We start from the raw sequence: 15,382 nt of genomic DNA, 5'->3' as shown, positions 1-15,382 counted from the left end.
GACAGAGGGGTAGCTCAGGACAGAGGGGTAGCTCAGGACAGAGGGGCAGCTCCGGACAGAGAGGCAGCTCTGGACTGAATGGTTGCTTCGGACTAGATGCAGCTCCGGACTATATGGCAGCTCATGACTGGAGGGCAGCTCATGACTGGAGGGCAGCTCATGACTGGAGGGCAGCTCTGGCAGCTCCTGACTGGCTGGCGGCTCTGGCGGCTCCTGACTGGCTGGCGGCTCTGGCGGCTCCTGACTGGCTGGCGGCTCTGGCGGCTCCTGACTGGCTGTCGGCTCTGGCGGCTCCTGACTGGCTGGCGGCTCCTGACTGGCTGGCGGCTCTGGCGGCTCCTGACTGGCTGGCGGCTCTGGCGGCTCCTGACTGACGGACGGCTCTAGCGGCTCCTGACTGACGAACGGCTCTGACGGCTCGGGACAGACGGGCGGCTCTAACGGCTCGGGACAGACGGATGGCTCAGATGGCGCTGGGCAGACGGATGGCTCAGATGGCGCTGGGCAGACGGATGGCTCAGATGGCGCTGGGCAGACGGATGGCTCAGATGGTGCTGGGCAGACGGATGACTCAGATGGCGCTGGGCAGACGGATGACTCAGATGGCGCTGGGCAGACGGATGACTCAGATGGCGCTGGGCAGACGGATGGCTCAGACGGCGCTGGGCAGGCAGGCAGCTTAGACGGCGCTGGGCAGACGAGCAGTGCAGGCGGCGTTGGGCAGACGGCCGACTCTGACCTGCTGAGGCGCACAGTAGGCCTGGTGCGTGGTGCCGGAACTGGTGGTACCGGGCTGAGGGCACGCACCTCAAGGCTAGTGCGGGGAGCAGGAACAGGGCACACTGAATTCTCGAGGCGCACTATAGGCCTGGTGCGTGGTACCGGAACTGGTGGTACCGGGCTGAGGGCACGCACCTCAGGGCGAGTGCGGGGAGAAGGATCAGTGCGTACAGGGCTCTGGAGACGCACAGGAGGCTTGGTGCGTGGTGCCGGAACTAGAGGCACTGGGCTGGAAACACGCACCACAGGGAGAGTGCGTGGAGGAGGAACAGGGCTCTGGAGACGCACTGGAAGCCTGGTGCGTGGTGTAGGCACTGGTGGTACTGGGCTGGGGCGGGAAGGTGGCGTCGGATATACCGGACCGTGCAGGCGTACTGGCTCCCTTGAGCACCGAGCCTGCCCAACCTTACCTGGTTGAATGCTCCCCGTAGCCCGTCCAGTGCGGGGAGGTGGAATAACCTGCACTGGGCTGTGTAGGCGAACCGGGGACACCATGCGTAAGGCTGGTGCCATGTACACCGGCCCAAGGAGACGTACTGGAGGCCAGATATGTAGAGCCGGCTTCATGGCACTTGGCACAATGCTCAATCTAGCCCGGCCAGTGCGGGGAGGTGGAATAACCCGCACCGGGCTATGCACACGTACAGGAGACACCGTGCGCTCTTCTGCATAACACGGTGTCTGCCCGTACTCCCGCTCTCCACGGTAAGCATGAGAAGTGGGCGCAGGTTTCCTACCTGCCTTCGCCACACTACCCTTTATCCCCCCCCCCCCCCCAAGAAATTTTTGGGGTTTCTTCACGGGCTTCTTACCGCGTCGTCGTGCTAACCTCATTCGCCGGTATCCCTCTGCACATTGCTCCATCGAATCCCAGGCGGGCTCCGGCACTCTCCCTGGGTCAACCGACCACCTGTCTATTTCCTCCCAAGTGGTGTAACCCAGATCCGGCTCCTGCTGTCGAGCTAGCTCCTCGAAACGCCGCCTCTCTGCTTTTGCTGCCTCCAGCTCTGCTTTGGGGCGGCGATACTCCTCTGGCTCTGCCCAGGGTCCTATTCCGTCCAGCTCGTCCTCCCATGTCCATTTCTCCTGGTCCCGCTGCTGCTGCTGCTGCCCGTTACCCCGCTGCTTGATCCTTTGTTGGTGAGTGATTCTGTAACGGTCGTCGAAGTCGTTCTCCTCCTCAGACGAGGAGGAGCATGGATCGGACCAACACGCAGCGAGGTAGGTAGACATAATGATTTATTATAACAAGACAAACTACCAAAACACTTGAATAAACTATAAAACAACAAACGACGTTAAACAGACCTGCACATGAGAACTACATAAAACGAAGAACGCACGAACAGGAAAAACTAATGAACGAACGAGACAGTACCGTGTGGTGCAACAAAACACAGACACAGCGACAATCACCCACAAACAAACAGTGAGAACAGCCTACCTTAATATGGTTCTCAATCAGAGGAAACGTCAAACACCTGCCTCTAATTGAGAACCATATCAGGCAACACATTTAACCCATCATAGAAACACATAACATAGAATGCCCACCCCAACTCACGCCCTGACCAACTAAACACATACAAAAACAACAGAAAACACGTCAGGAACGTGACAGTAATAGCTTGGGTTTCTACTGCTTACTGTAAGAATCAACTATTCAGTCAATATTGTACGTCTTTGTTGATCTTTTACCAAGAAACTCAATGTGTAAGAGCAATTCCTGTTAAGGTGATAAAATACATTTATTTATGATAGCTAAAATATCCCATAACCTCAATACACAGAATTATCTTGAAATGGACTATGATCACATAGGTTAACCTAGTGTAGGTTAACGTACATGGTGAAAAACCCCTGCAGAGTCTGCCGTCGAACACACTTTTCCGAGGTGCGCTATTTGATAAAGGTCAGGGGTTCACGTTAACGATGCGTCCAATTAGTGATTTTCTCATATGCTCAGGCCTCCACACTCTCTAGAGGCCCTCTAATTACTACCGATCACTCTCGTCTCTCCGTATTGATTGAAATGCAGAGTTTGCTTTTCATACATATTTCGCCTGATGGATGAAGAGGGGAGAGGAAGAGGGAGTCCTCACACTGTAACTAAATTACCAGGGATCCCTTTGGTATTACTCTCCTGTTTACCATCAACATACCTTCTCTAACCCAGAGGGTTGGGTCCTGTACTTTGGTATTACTCTCCTGTTTACCATCAACATACCTTCTCTAACCCAGAGGGTTTGGTCCTGTACTTTGGTATTACTCTCCTGTTTACCATCAACATACCTTCTCTAACCCAGAGGGTTGGGTCCTGTACTTTGGTATTACGCTCCTGTTTACCATCAACATACCTTCTCTAACCCAGAGAGTTGGGTCCTGTACTTTGGTATTTCTCTCCTGTTTACCATCAACATACCTTCTCTAACCCAGAGGGTTGGGTCCTGTACTTTGGTATTTCTCTCCTGTTTACCATCAACATACCTTCTCTAACCCAGAGGGTTGGGTCCTGTACTTTGGTATTACGCTCCTGTTTACCATCAACATACCTTCTCTAACCCAGAGAGTTGGGTCCTGTACTTTGGTATTTCTCTCCTGTTTACCATCAACATACCTTCTCTAACCCAGAGGGTTGGGTCCTGTACTTTGGTATTACGCTCCTGTTTACCATCAACATACCTTCTCTAACCCAGAGGGTTGGGTCCTGTACTTTGGTATTTCTCTCCTGTTTACCATCAACATATCTTCTCTAACCCAGAGGGTTGGGTCCTGTACTTTGGTATTACGCTCCTGTTTACCATCAACATACCTTCTCTAACCCAGAGGGTTGGGTCCTGTACTTTGGTATTACTCTCCTGTTTACCATCAACATACCTTCTCTAACCCAGAGGGTTGGGTCCTGTACTTTGGTATTACTCTCCTGTTTACCATCAACATACCTTCTCTAACCCAGAGGGTTGGGTCCTGTACTTTGGTATTACTCTCCTGTTTACCATCAACATACCTTCTCTAACCCAAAAGGTTGTGTCCTGTACTTTGGTATTTCTCTCCTGTTTACCATCAACATACCTTCTCTAACCCAGAGGGTTGGGTCCTGTACTTTGGTATTTCGCTCCTGTTTACCATCAACATACCTTCTCTAACCCAAAAGGTTGTGTCCTGTACTTTGGTATTTCTCTCCTGTTTACCATCAACATACCTTCTCTAACCCAGAGGATTGGGTCCTGTACTTTGGTATTTCTCTCCTGTTTACCATCAACATACCTTCTCTAACCCAGAGGGTTGGGTCCTGTACTTTGGTATTTCGCTCCTGTTTACCATCAACATACCTTCTCTAACCCAAAAGGTTGTGTCCTGTACTTTGGTATTTCTCTCCTGTTTACCATCAACATACCTTCTCCAACCCAGAGGGTTGGGTCCTGTACTTTGGTATTCCAGCCCAGTATTTCCCCTATATTCATGCCCGCCGCTGCTAAATCGTTGCCACCACGCCCATTTAAAAAATATATATCAATATTTCTGCCGAGACGCGCTTTTAAGATTGACAATTTGAGTCTTTTGGGGTTTTTCAATGAGGTAAATGCAGAAGGGCAACCCCATGCTTCAGCCTACAGGTTGTAATGCTTTCGAAGAGAAAATACTGTTTCAGATGGTGATAATACCATTTTCATTTCATTTGGAGTAGAATGTGCTTACATTTTTTGGGGGGAAAACACTACCAGCACATTGGTATTCTGAGCCGATTGGTATTCCAAGCGTCATTCCGTTCTTGTTAGCCAGTCCACAACACGATCCCTGCTGGCTGGTCTAATTCTCCCTGTTGTCCGGGAACGTCCGTGTTCTGCCTCCTTTCCCAGGGGAGAATCTCACACCTTTCTTCTGCAGGGAAAATGTATGGCTTCATCCAAAATGGCACCCTGTTCCTTACGTAGTGCACTATATATCCCTATTGGGTCCTGGTCAAAGCCTGTGCACTATATAGGGTGCCATTTGGGACGCAGACAATGTCCTCCTCTGCTGGCTCCAAGGATATGCTGAGTTAAGGGGTTGAGTAATTCGACCCGGTCTGCAGCAGGCTGTAAGGCAGGGCACTGCAGGCTGAGAAACATGCCTAACCGGAGGTTGATCAGCCTTGCCCAAGCCGTGGTGTAGGGTAAAGTTTCCCCTACACGCTGGTCTTGGATAAGTTCAGCATTTTCCCCACTAATGGTTAAGGTTAGGATTGGGGGAGAGGAAGCTGATCCTAGATCTGTACCTAGGGAAAACTTTACCACGCAGCCCAAGGCGTATTGGATCCTCCATATTGGATGTGGATACATAACGATGCAATGGTCTGTTTATCATTGATGCATACGGTTAAAACTGTTGCTGTTGGGTTACTGTGCGAAACTAATGATACAGTCACATATCAGGATATTATTTTTGATGATATCGGAATATATATATATATTTTTACAATATTGCAATATTATGTTTGTGCTAGTTGGCTGTACCTGCACCAAAACTGCAGTACTTTTCCTTCATAGCTTGTTCTCCATCTTCTTTTTTAATAGTAAGCCAATTTGTTTTCAACACTTTTATTTCCATGACTGATCCAGACTCTCTTGTCCTTCTGCAGCAGACATACAGTATATAGTGAGCAATATGTTTGAAACATTGAATTGCAATAAAATTGCAGTATCGAATGGCAATAGATATAGAATCGTGAGTATCGCAATACATATCATATTGGCACCTACTCTAAATATTGTGATATTGTATCATGAGGTCCCTGCCAATTCCCAGCACTAGTGCAAACCGTTACTGAGTAACTGTGGAAGAAATATTAGCTCTGCTGCTCCCCCTCCATGTTGATGACCGTACGTTCTCTCATAGTAGGCTACTAAATCACAAGATGTTTCTGTATGCTTCAGATGTAATGCCACTAATATCATCCTTATGGGTAGCTTTTTGGAACAAGGTTATTGTGATATGCAACCAGGTTTTATTAAGCATGATATGAAACAAGGGAGAGACCACACACATGTGTTAATTTGACTGTTCTGTAGCCTACTGCTAGTGCTCTGGCTAGTGCTAACTGGACCTTGCCCAACCAATGATGTCCAGCATTAGCTGCTGCTGTGCTGAGCTCAGACCCATAGAGAAAGCAGGGGCTTGTTTGAGGCACAAAAGTAAAGTGTCCTAATGAATAGCCAGCACTCTCTCTCTCTCTCTCTCTCTCTCTCTGCCTCTCTCTCTCTCTGCCTCTCTCTCTCTCTGCCTCTCTCTCTGCCTCTCTCTCTCTTTCTCTCTCTTTCACACTCTCCCCTCTGCTTTGTGGATAATGGTGCTGGGGCTCAGTGCGCTGGCTAGAGTTAGTTCCAGGTCAGTCTGTCCACTTGCCCAAAGACACAGAGCCCAGCAGTGAGGGAGGGAGGGAGGGAGGGCGTTAGGGGCAATCCAATCAAAAAGCACTTCAGATCTGGGTGAGGGGGGGGGGGGGGGGGGGGTGTAGCTTGGGTACAATTGTATTTGATCTTTTATAGACAATACAAAACATACACATACAAACGACAACATCGTACAAACTTCAACTACATCACACCTGCCCAGACCCACTAGCACACACCCCCATCTCCAGCATCAGCATCACTTTCCTCCACATGGACTGAAACTGCACCATTTTGTTTCTCTCCGTAGCCCACACACTTTCAATATTTAAATAATAAATCATTAGAGTTTTTCCATTGTGTTAATGCTTGGATTACTGTCGGGCCAGGGAGACAGACAGGAGAGAGGATTTTCTGAGCTTGGGGGAAGTAATTATGTTGTGTTTCAGCACTGCTAATACTACAGAGTGTGTTTCCTCTTGATTTAACATAGCTAAGTTAAGGCATTATAGATCCATAGCATCTGTTTGTGCCATCGTGCCAACTCCCTGTCACTCATTGTCATGGCATACAGATCCTTAAATGCACCTAGATCCTCACTGACATGCACAGACGGACAGTAGCATTGCTCTGCTACCAGAAAAGCTTCATCACACTATTGCCAAGGCAGCATCAATTTTATGTCAGGTTTTGTGGCCCCGGCCTTATAAATGACGTGGATTGATTCTGGTTAATGGCCAGCCGGATGTAAGTGGCTTTCGGAGCGCCTCTGGTTTTAACAAGCTATCTTTTAATAGAGACCAAATGATGAAATGATTGTGTGGAATGGATGAGGTTATAGGCTTTAAACAATATGCTGTATTTTCTCCTCTACGATATGAGTGCTCTCTTTCCCTCTTTCTCTGAAGTCTTCTTTTCTGCTACTGTCTCTCTGTCTCTCTCAATTACATTTTTCAATTTCAATTTAAGGCCTATAGTGGCATGGGAAACATATGTTAACATTGCCAAAGCAATTGAAATAGATAATAAACAAAAGTGAAATAAACAATAAATATTAACAGTAAACATTACACTCACAAGTTCCAAAAGAATAAAGACATTTCAAATGTCATATGTGCAAATAGTTAAAGTACAAAAGGGAAAATAAATAAACATAATACGGGTTGTATTTATTTATTTATTTATTTACAAGGGTGTTTGTTCTTCACTGGTTGCCCTAATCTTGTGGCAACAGGTCACAAATCTTGCTGCTGTGATATTTCACGCTGTGGTATTTCACCCAGTAGATATGAGAGTTTATCAAAATTGGGTTTGTTTTCAAATTCTTTGTGGATATCTGTAATCTGAGAGAAATATGTCTCTCTAATATGGTCATACATTTGGCAGTAGGTTACGAAGTGCAGCTCAGTTTCCACCTCATTTTGTGGGCAGTGTGCACATAGCCTGTCTTCTCTTGAAAGCCAGGTCTGCCAATGGCTGCCTTTCTCAATAGCAAGGCTATGCTCTGTGTTGCTGTTGACGCAACCTTGGGAAAATCCTCTCTCTCGCTCTCTCTTTTTCTCTCTCTGTCTCTGTCTCTCTCGCTCTCTCTTTTTCTCTCTCTGTCTCTCTCTCTCTCTCTCTTTGGTCCACACATTTTGTTTCCTCCTCACTGTACACTGACCAATCAGTTATGTTGTGTGGTAAACTTCAGAGAAGTTCTACTAATGGCCCTGAGTAAATGGATGTGTTTCTCTCTCCTTTCCCTGGTAGATTGGTATCAGAGAGGTGAAATTCCATCAGGGGACTGTTTTGAGGAGTTGAGGCTAGACATTTTGCATTCTCATTTTGGCAATGGTAAAAACTATTTTTAGATATATATATTTGACTGTATTTCACTTTATTCAGACAGAGATTGTAGGGAATGAGAGAGTAGACATAGTGAGGGATGAAGATGCAGAATAGCGGTGGGGCCAGGATTCGTACCCATGCTGGGGTGGTGTTTGTGTTGTCTGCTAGACCAGCCTCAGGCAGTGGTCTCACTAAACTGACATTGTCCTTTGTCCTCTCCTCTTTTTATTTCTTCCTTACAGAAAAGATGTGGGCTTAAGAAGATTCTTCCCCAAGAGTTTACTGGATTCAGTCAAGGTGAGATGATGCTTCACAAAAAATCTGTTCATTCTTTCAGGGCCATCGATGAGAATATATCCTCAAGGACCAGTCAGTCTCCAATGCATTCTCAGAGAGAGCAGCGACCACCGCTTCATATGAATGTAGCATGAACTTTGACAATTCCGTATTTCCTTTTTGCCCTCTGAAGTGTCTTCTAGCTGTGTGTGTGGATCTCTTGGTTCTGGGGACTTTGTTCCAGCCTGGGACAGGCAGAGTTGGCCTAGTTCTAGGCTAGCATTCCTTGTACATACAGGCCTGTGGGGGAAAGAGCCCCAGCTGAATCAAACCCACTCATTTGTCGACTCCTCGCATCACAACAGCGCCAGACATTCACAGGGATAAACAGTGTGGAAATGATCCCATTTACTGTTCTATATACTGTACTATATAAGACAGCTTTTTTAGTTTTTGGCCTAAAGCCAGTCACGCACACACACACACACACACACACACACACACACACACACACACACACACACACACACACACACACACACACACACACACACACACACACAGAGAGACAGTCTACCAGGAAAACCCACCATCAAGGCTCTGTTAAATATGCTAAACTCTGCCAGCCGTGCAAGGAGTTTAGCATATTTAACAGAGCCTTGATGGTGGGTTTTCCTGGTAGTCTCTGTCTCTCTGCGTGTGTGTGTGTGTGTGTGTGTGTGTGTGTGTGTGTGTGTGTGTGTGTGTGTGTGTGTGTGTGTGTGTGTGTGTGTGTGTGTGTGTGTGTGTGTGTGTGTGTGTGTGTGTGTGTGTGTGTGTGTCTCAGCCGCCAGCCATGTGTGTGATGTGATGGATTTATGGCACGTGTGTGGGTGTACAGAGCTGCGGGGGTGCCACAATGGGGCGGCGTGAACGTGGGGCCCAGTGCCCCGGGGAAGGGTGCATTGGAGTCGGTGAAAGAGAGGTGGACAGATGCTCTGCCTGGAGGTGTGGGTGGTGCCTAACCCCACAGCCCCACATGTCACTGCTAAACCCACTTTATCCCCCCACTGAAGGGGGGAGGCTACTTCTGGGGAGGTACCCCCTTCTGTCAGGCTCCAGTGCCTCAGAGTTACCCTCCCCTCCCCCATTCCAGTCACAGCTCCCCTTGGAAAACATGAAATCACATCTTCGTAACCAGGCGCCTGTTTGAAAACACACCCTAACCATCCATCCATCCTTCCCTCCCTCCATCCGCCCTCCATCCCCTCCAGCCATCCTTCCCTCCCCTCCATCCATCCATCCTCCATCCAACCCCCCCATGTGTGTGTGTAAAACCATAATCCTTCTGGAAATGACTCTCCCCTACGTCACAATGACATGGTGAACAGATGAAGCTTTCAGCGATGAACTGAAGCCACACGCACGCGCACACACCCACTCTGACACACATACACACTCCAGACTCCCCCGCACACACACACTGTTTTGATGAACAGAAATATGTTAACACAGTTATTCTCGCTCCTATCCACTCCACTGGACAGAGAACATTACCTGGCAGATGGCTGAGGTCAGAATATAACTCACTGCAAGCGTAATCAAATTAGGCAATAAAATAAATTATTGATTACACAGAGGTTCACATTTACATAATTACCATCTCCAGGTTTACAGCAGAAGGTTTCCATTTAGAGAGATGGTGACAGGCTCTGCTGGAAAAAGTGGAGGGAAACGTGAGTTTAATTTGGTTTGGCACCAGAGTCAACAATTGTGTATCCCAAATAGCACCCTGTTATCTCTAAAGTGCACTACTTTTTACAATGGACACTGGTCAAAAGTAGTGCACTATATAGGACACAGGTGTCAAACTCCATGGAACGAGTTTGACATCTATGATATAGGGAAGAGGGTGCCATTTGGGATGAATCCAGTGTCAGAGGACGTCTTGTAAGTGCTTTAGAATGATGTACTTGTGTGGACATTTCCAACCTGTTTTAAATCCAATTTTAATGGATAACTCCACCTGATGGGTTGACTTTATGCTGGAACATAAATCCACTTTTTAATAGTGAATATTCTGATCGTTGTCAGGTCAAAACATGAGATCTGTTACAACTACAGTACTATAAGTTGTCTTTATGCTGTCAATGTCTTTCAAAGTACTACTTTGTATATACCGGGGGAAACGTGCCATTAGTTTTCCTGTGCCAACATTAAAACACATCATCAAGGGTAGTCAAATGGCATAGAATAAATACAGATTCAGAAAGATTCATCTATACACATCAGTACACTACTGTACTGTAGCAACTGTAGGCCAGCTCACTGGCCCTACTCAGCTGGGAGGGGTTCTTAGGGGAGATGGAGAGATACTCTGAGCTCAGCTTCCTCTCAGGAAGGGTGGAGGGGACAAGCTCTGTGATTACTCTACATGTTACTATTATGTTCTACAGTAACTAAGACCTCCAGATAGGATCAGGGGATCCATTCCTAGAATTCCGGTGTTTTCCGACCCCCACCCCCTGTCCTTTAAGTGGAGTCTAAAATGCTGCATTTATAAGTCGTTGATTTTAAAAGCCAGTATGCAGACTAATAGGATAGACAGCTGTTAGCAAGTCCTTGATGAATTAGCCTAACTCTGCAGGGAGTTGATTTACATTACATAATTGCAGTGGCATTTTTAATTAGAAGGTGTGTGTGTGTGTGTGTTCCAGTCAGTGTGTGTGTGTTCCAGTCAGTGTATGTGTGTGTGTGTGTGTGTGTGTGTGTGTGTGTGTGTGTGTGTGTGTGTGTGTGTGTGTGTGTGTGTGTGTGTGTGTGTGTGTGTGTGTGTGTGTCTCAGTCAGTGTGTGTGTGCTCCAGTCAGTGTGTGTGTGCTCCAGTCAGTGTGTAGTAATGGTGTCAACATCAGCTGTCATTAAAGCACAATGTCTCATGCATTTTTAATGGAGTTTAAACTCACTGGCCGTGTAATGGACGACAGGGTCACTATTGACCCGGTCACATTGATCAGGCCAACAGCTCCGCTAGTCTCTAAACTGGTTGAACTATGAACTGGTCTGTCTCACTCACTGGTGTGTACTAAATGGCACCCTATTCCCTTCACCCATTGGGCTCTGGTCAAAGTAAGGGGCACTATATAGGGAATAGGGTGCAATTTGGGACATACCCCCCCAGTCCCCTGCTATGACCCTAATTGGCATGACACTCAATATATATTCTCCAATCAATACGGTTATCAATATCATTCACTTCTTTCTCACAGAGGTACAGTGTATTAAAGTGATGGACAGCTTTTTTTAAAGGGGCGTTCTGGGATTCTGAAGGGGTAAGACAGTTCAACTAAGTTCAGTCATGTTATATACTTTAAGAATCAACGGCTATATATCATTACTTTAAAACCCCTTCAAATGGATGTACTAATCCCAGATTGCCCATTTAGAGCAGTCAGAGAAATGAACTAGAGCATTGCTTTCCTTTAGCGGTAGTCTGTGCTTTAAGCAAGCTCCTCTTGTTCAATGACAAGCCAAACATCATGTAGGCAATGGAATCAAAACAATAGAAAGGGAAAGGAGGATACCTAGTCAGTTGTCCAACTGAAATGTGTCTTCCGCATTTAACCCAACCCCTCTGAATCAGAGAGGTGCGGGGGGCTGCCTTAATCAACATCCATGTCTTCGGTGCCCGGGGAACAGGGGGTTAACTGCCTTGTTCAGGGGCAGACAACAGAAGAGCTGCCTACTGTCCTTCACCCGTGCTAACTTTCCTTGTCTTTCATGTGTTTCACACTTGCTCTGTTTGACACTATTAATGTGACTTGGTGTATCAGTGCCCCGTTCTCTATGCCCTGGCAAACTTAACCAGGGCCATGTTTGTGTCCCAAATGGCACCCTATTCCCAACATAGTGCACCACTTCTGACCACGTCCAAAAGTAATACACTATATAAGGAATAGGGTGCCATGTGGGACACGTGGGTCTGCCTGTCTAGTAACTACCCTCTCCCTCTCTGCCAGGCCAAAACCCTGCGGAAGCTGATTCAGCAGACGTTCAAACAGTTTGCCAACATGAATGATGACCAGAGCATCCTCAAGTTCCTGGAGATTCTGGCGCCCGTCTACAGATATGATAAGGAGTGTTTTAAATGTGCTCTCGGGGTAGGCTGAATTTCACTTGATTGGGTTTCAAATAAAACATATAGCGTCAAGATGGGCATTTTAAGAATCCCAGAGAATGACTCGTACTGAACACGACTGAACTCGTACTGAACACGACTGAACTCGTACTGAACCCGACTGAACCCGTACTGAACCCGACTGAACCCGTACTGAACACGACTGAACTCGTACTGAACACGACTGAACTCGTACTGAACACGACTGAACTCGTACTGAACACGACTGAACACGACTGAACTCGTACTGAACTCGTACTGAACTCGTACTGAACACGACTGAACTCGTACTGAACACGACTGAACACGACTGAACACGACTGAACTCGTACTGAACACGACTGAACTCGTACTGAACACGACTGAACTCGTACTGAACACGACTGAACTCGTACTGAACACGACTGAACACGACTGAACTCGTACTGAACACGACTGAACACGACTGAACTCGTACTGAACACGACTGAACTCGTACTGAACACGACTGAACTCGTACTGAACACGACTGAACACGACTGAACTCGTACTGAACACGACTGAACTCGTACTGAACACGACTGAATGCGTTGTACTTGTTTTCTCAGCAATTCTTTGGTAGTTAGGTGTGTTTTTCTTAGACAGTGGAGCAATGCCTGGGATATTATGGTTGTATTTGGGTGGGTCTTGTCTGCATCTCTGTAGCTTAAATAAAAAATGACCAGCGTCATAGTGCCCCCTACTGGCCATAAGGAAAACAACAGTTGTTGTTTTTTGTTTCCCAGCAATGACAAGAGATGGTAACAATTAATCTAGCATTCCCTCAGATCTACTTCAAACAGTTCAAATGATGTAGCAGATGTGTTTTCATGGTTATGAGTTGGCACTTTGAATTCGACAGTATGAACTCTCAACTTAAATGTCATTGTGTGTGCGTCGCTCTTTTCCTCTTGTTGATTTGTGACTGAACTGAAAACATTTCTCAAGTCTTCTTTTTGTTTTTCTCTCCGTCTTCCTTTCCTCCTGACAGTTGAGCTGGGTCATCCAAGTAGAGCTAGCCATTGGACCTGAGGAGGGCATTAGCTACCTTACAGACAAGGGTTTGACTGTGAGTCGGAAATGTTCATTTCAATATGTATTGTGTTGTGTATCCTTGTCCTGCATCTCCACACAAACAAGCACAGCCATTACAGTTGCACAACTTATAGTTTTGACTGAAACCAAAGACGTCAAACTGAAGATATTTAGGACATGGTGTGGTTTTCCTCGAAGAACAGCTGTCCAAACACTACTTGTAACCTAGGAGCTGGTCTCTCTTCCATCTCTTCACTATACAATATCTATCTGCCCTGAAATATTGACATGAATGAACTGGGATTTTCAAAGAGTATTCCTGATCATTTTCATGTTGTCCTCAGGGGCTGAGGTAATGAAACACATGTGTGTGTTTCTGTCTGTGTGTGTGTGTGTGTGTGTGTGTGTGTGTGTGTGTGTGTGTGTGTGTGTGTGTGTGTGTGTGTGTGTGTGTGTGTGTGTGTGTGTGTGTGTGTGTGTGTGTGTGTGTGTGTGTGTGTGTGTCTGTCTGTGTCTGTCTGTCCTTGTGTGTGTGTGAAAATCTTCTCAAAATGGCCCAAGGATTTTTGTTGTTTTACACATCAAACTGAGGGTATCAGATGTGTTCCTTGTTATATCACCGTGAGCCATGGCTTTGAGAGGTTAGTTCTGGAAACCATGAGACCCCTCTCGTTCAAAGGATACGCCAAAAACATCCCTCTCAACAACAAAAAATGTGCAGCTTGAAATGGAATGTTTTCACTGAACGAATAGATGGATAACACAAAATACAGCTTCCTGAGAAATACTGTGACCATTTTAAAGTTAAAATGGAATCATCATTACTTTAGGAGTCATCTGAAACGTTGTACATTGACACATATTTTGCTCCCTTGCATGCACTTTAATGAATGGATTGATTGATTGCTCTTCTCCAGCCAACACACCTGGCCAACTTCACCCAGGTGCAGACCATTGGATACTCCGTCATGGAGGACAAGGAGAGGAAGGGCATGCTGCAGCTCAACGTGGCCGGTGCTGCTGAGGTACCAATCAACCATTTCATAATAACCCTTACATTACCATGAGGTTGACTTGTACATGATGCATTCAACATGAGTAAATGTGCACACATTGATATAACCTTTGTGAATAGTGCTAATTTGACCTAATATTAGATCACTTTTTTTCAGCCAAGTCCCCCTCCCCCTCCCTGTGTACTCGTATTGTGTTTTTATTGAGATTTTCCTTTGTGTCAATATCTGCTTTCAATTTACTACTATTGGAAGTGGAAGTAGCATGTGAAACATGGATTTCTTGGGATGGATTTTTCACTTAGCAGAACAGTGGACATAAGTGTTCCATTTCCTTCACTCTGGGCCCCCCCCCCCCCCCCCCTGTATGAATGGACCCTTTCATTTGTGATGGGCTGGCCATAGAGGATTATTATAGTATTATGTTACTACTCTGTCTGCCATAGAGGATTATTATAGTATTGTGTTGCTTCTCTGTCTGCCATAGAGGATTATTATAGTATTATGTTACTACTCTGTCTGCCATAAAGGATTATTATAGTATTGTGTTGCTTCTGTCTGCCATAGAGGATTGTTATAGTATTGGGTTACTACTCTGTCTGCCATAGAGGATTATTATAGTATTGGGTTACTACTCTGCCTGTCAGTCAGCGGTAGCGCAGAGCACATGTCCCAAATGGCACCCTATTTAGTGCACTACTTTTGACCAGAGCCATATGCGCCCTAGACCAAAGTAGTGCACTATAAAGGGAATAGGGTGCCATCTTGGACGCACGCCAGGAGTAAGATGTGGCGGCTGGTAAAGTGAGGAACACAGTCACAGTGCTATACTGTAGTCATCTGTTCACTGTGGTATTACTGTTGTTATGAATCAGCACAGGAAGGAAGTTATGTCAGTGGATC

The 15,382-nt window shown here is 46.4% G+C and overlaps 1 protein-coding gene across 5 annotated transcripts in view; it reads left to right on the top strand.

Annotated features, from left to right (window-relative positions):
• Positions 1–15,382, top strand: part of ptk2aa (protein tyrosine kinase 2aa) — a 168,649-nt gene that overhangs the window by 116,416 nt on the left and 36,851 nt on the right. For all 5 annotated transcript variants that reach the window (XM_038972168.1, XM_038972167.1, XM_038972166.1 and 2 more), the window contains exons 8-11: positions 8,225–8,279; positions 12,256–12,396; positions 13,423–13,500; positions 14,384–14,491. In XM_038972168.1, the coding sequence (XP_038828096.1) occupies positions 8,225–8,279; positions 12,256–12,396; positions 13,423–13,500; positions 14,384–14,491 (382 nt within the window). The remainder of the gene's footprint in view (positions 1–8,224; positions 8,280–12,255; positions 12,397–13,422; positions 13,501–14,383; positions 14,492–15,382) is intronic.

Source organism: Salvelinus namaycush, chromosome 32 (genome assembly GCF_016432855.1).
Source record: "Salvelinus namaycush isolate Seneca chromosome 32, SaNama_1.0, whole genome shotgun sequence".
Classification (NCBI taxonomy): domain Eukaryota; kingdom Metazoa; phylum Chordata; class Actinopteri; order Salmoniformes; family Salmonidae; genus Salvelinus; species Salvelinus namaycush.
Note: the sequence above shows the minus strand (reverse complement) of the source record. Positions and strands in the feature narration are given on the sequence as shown.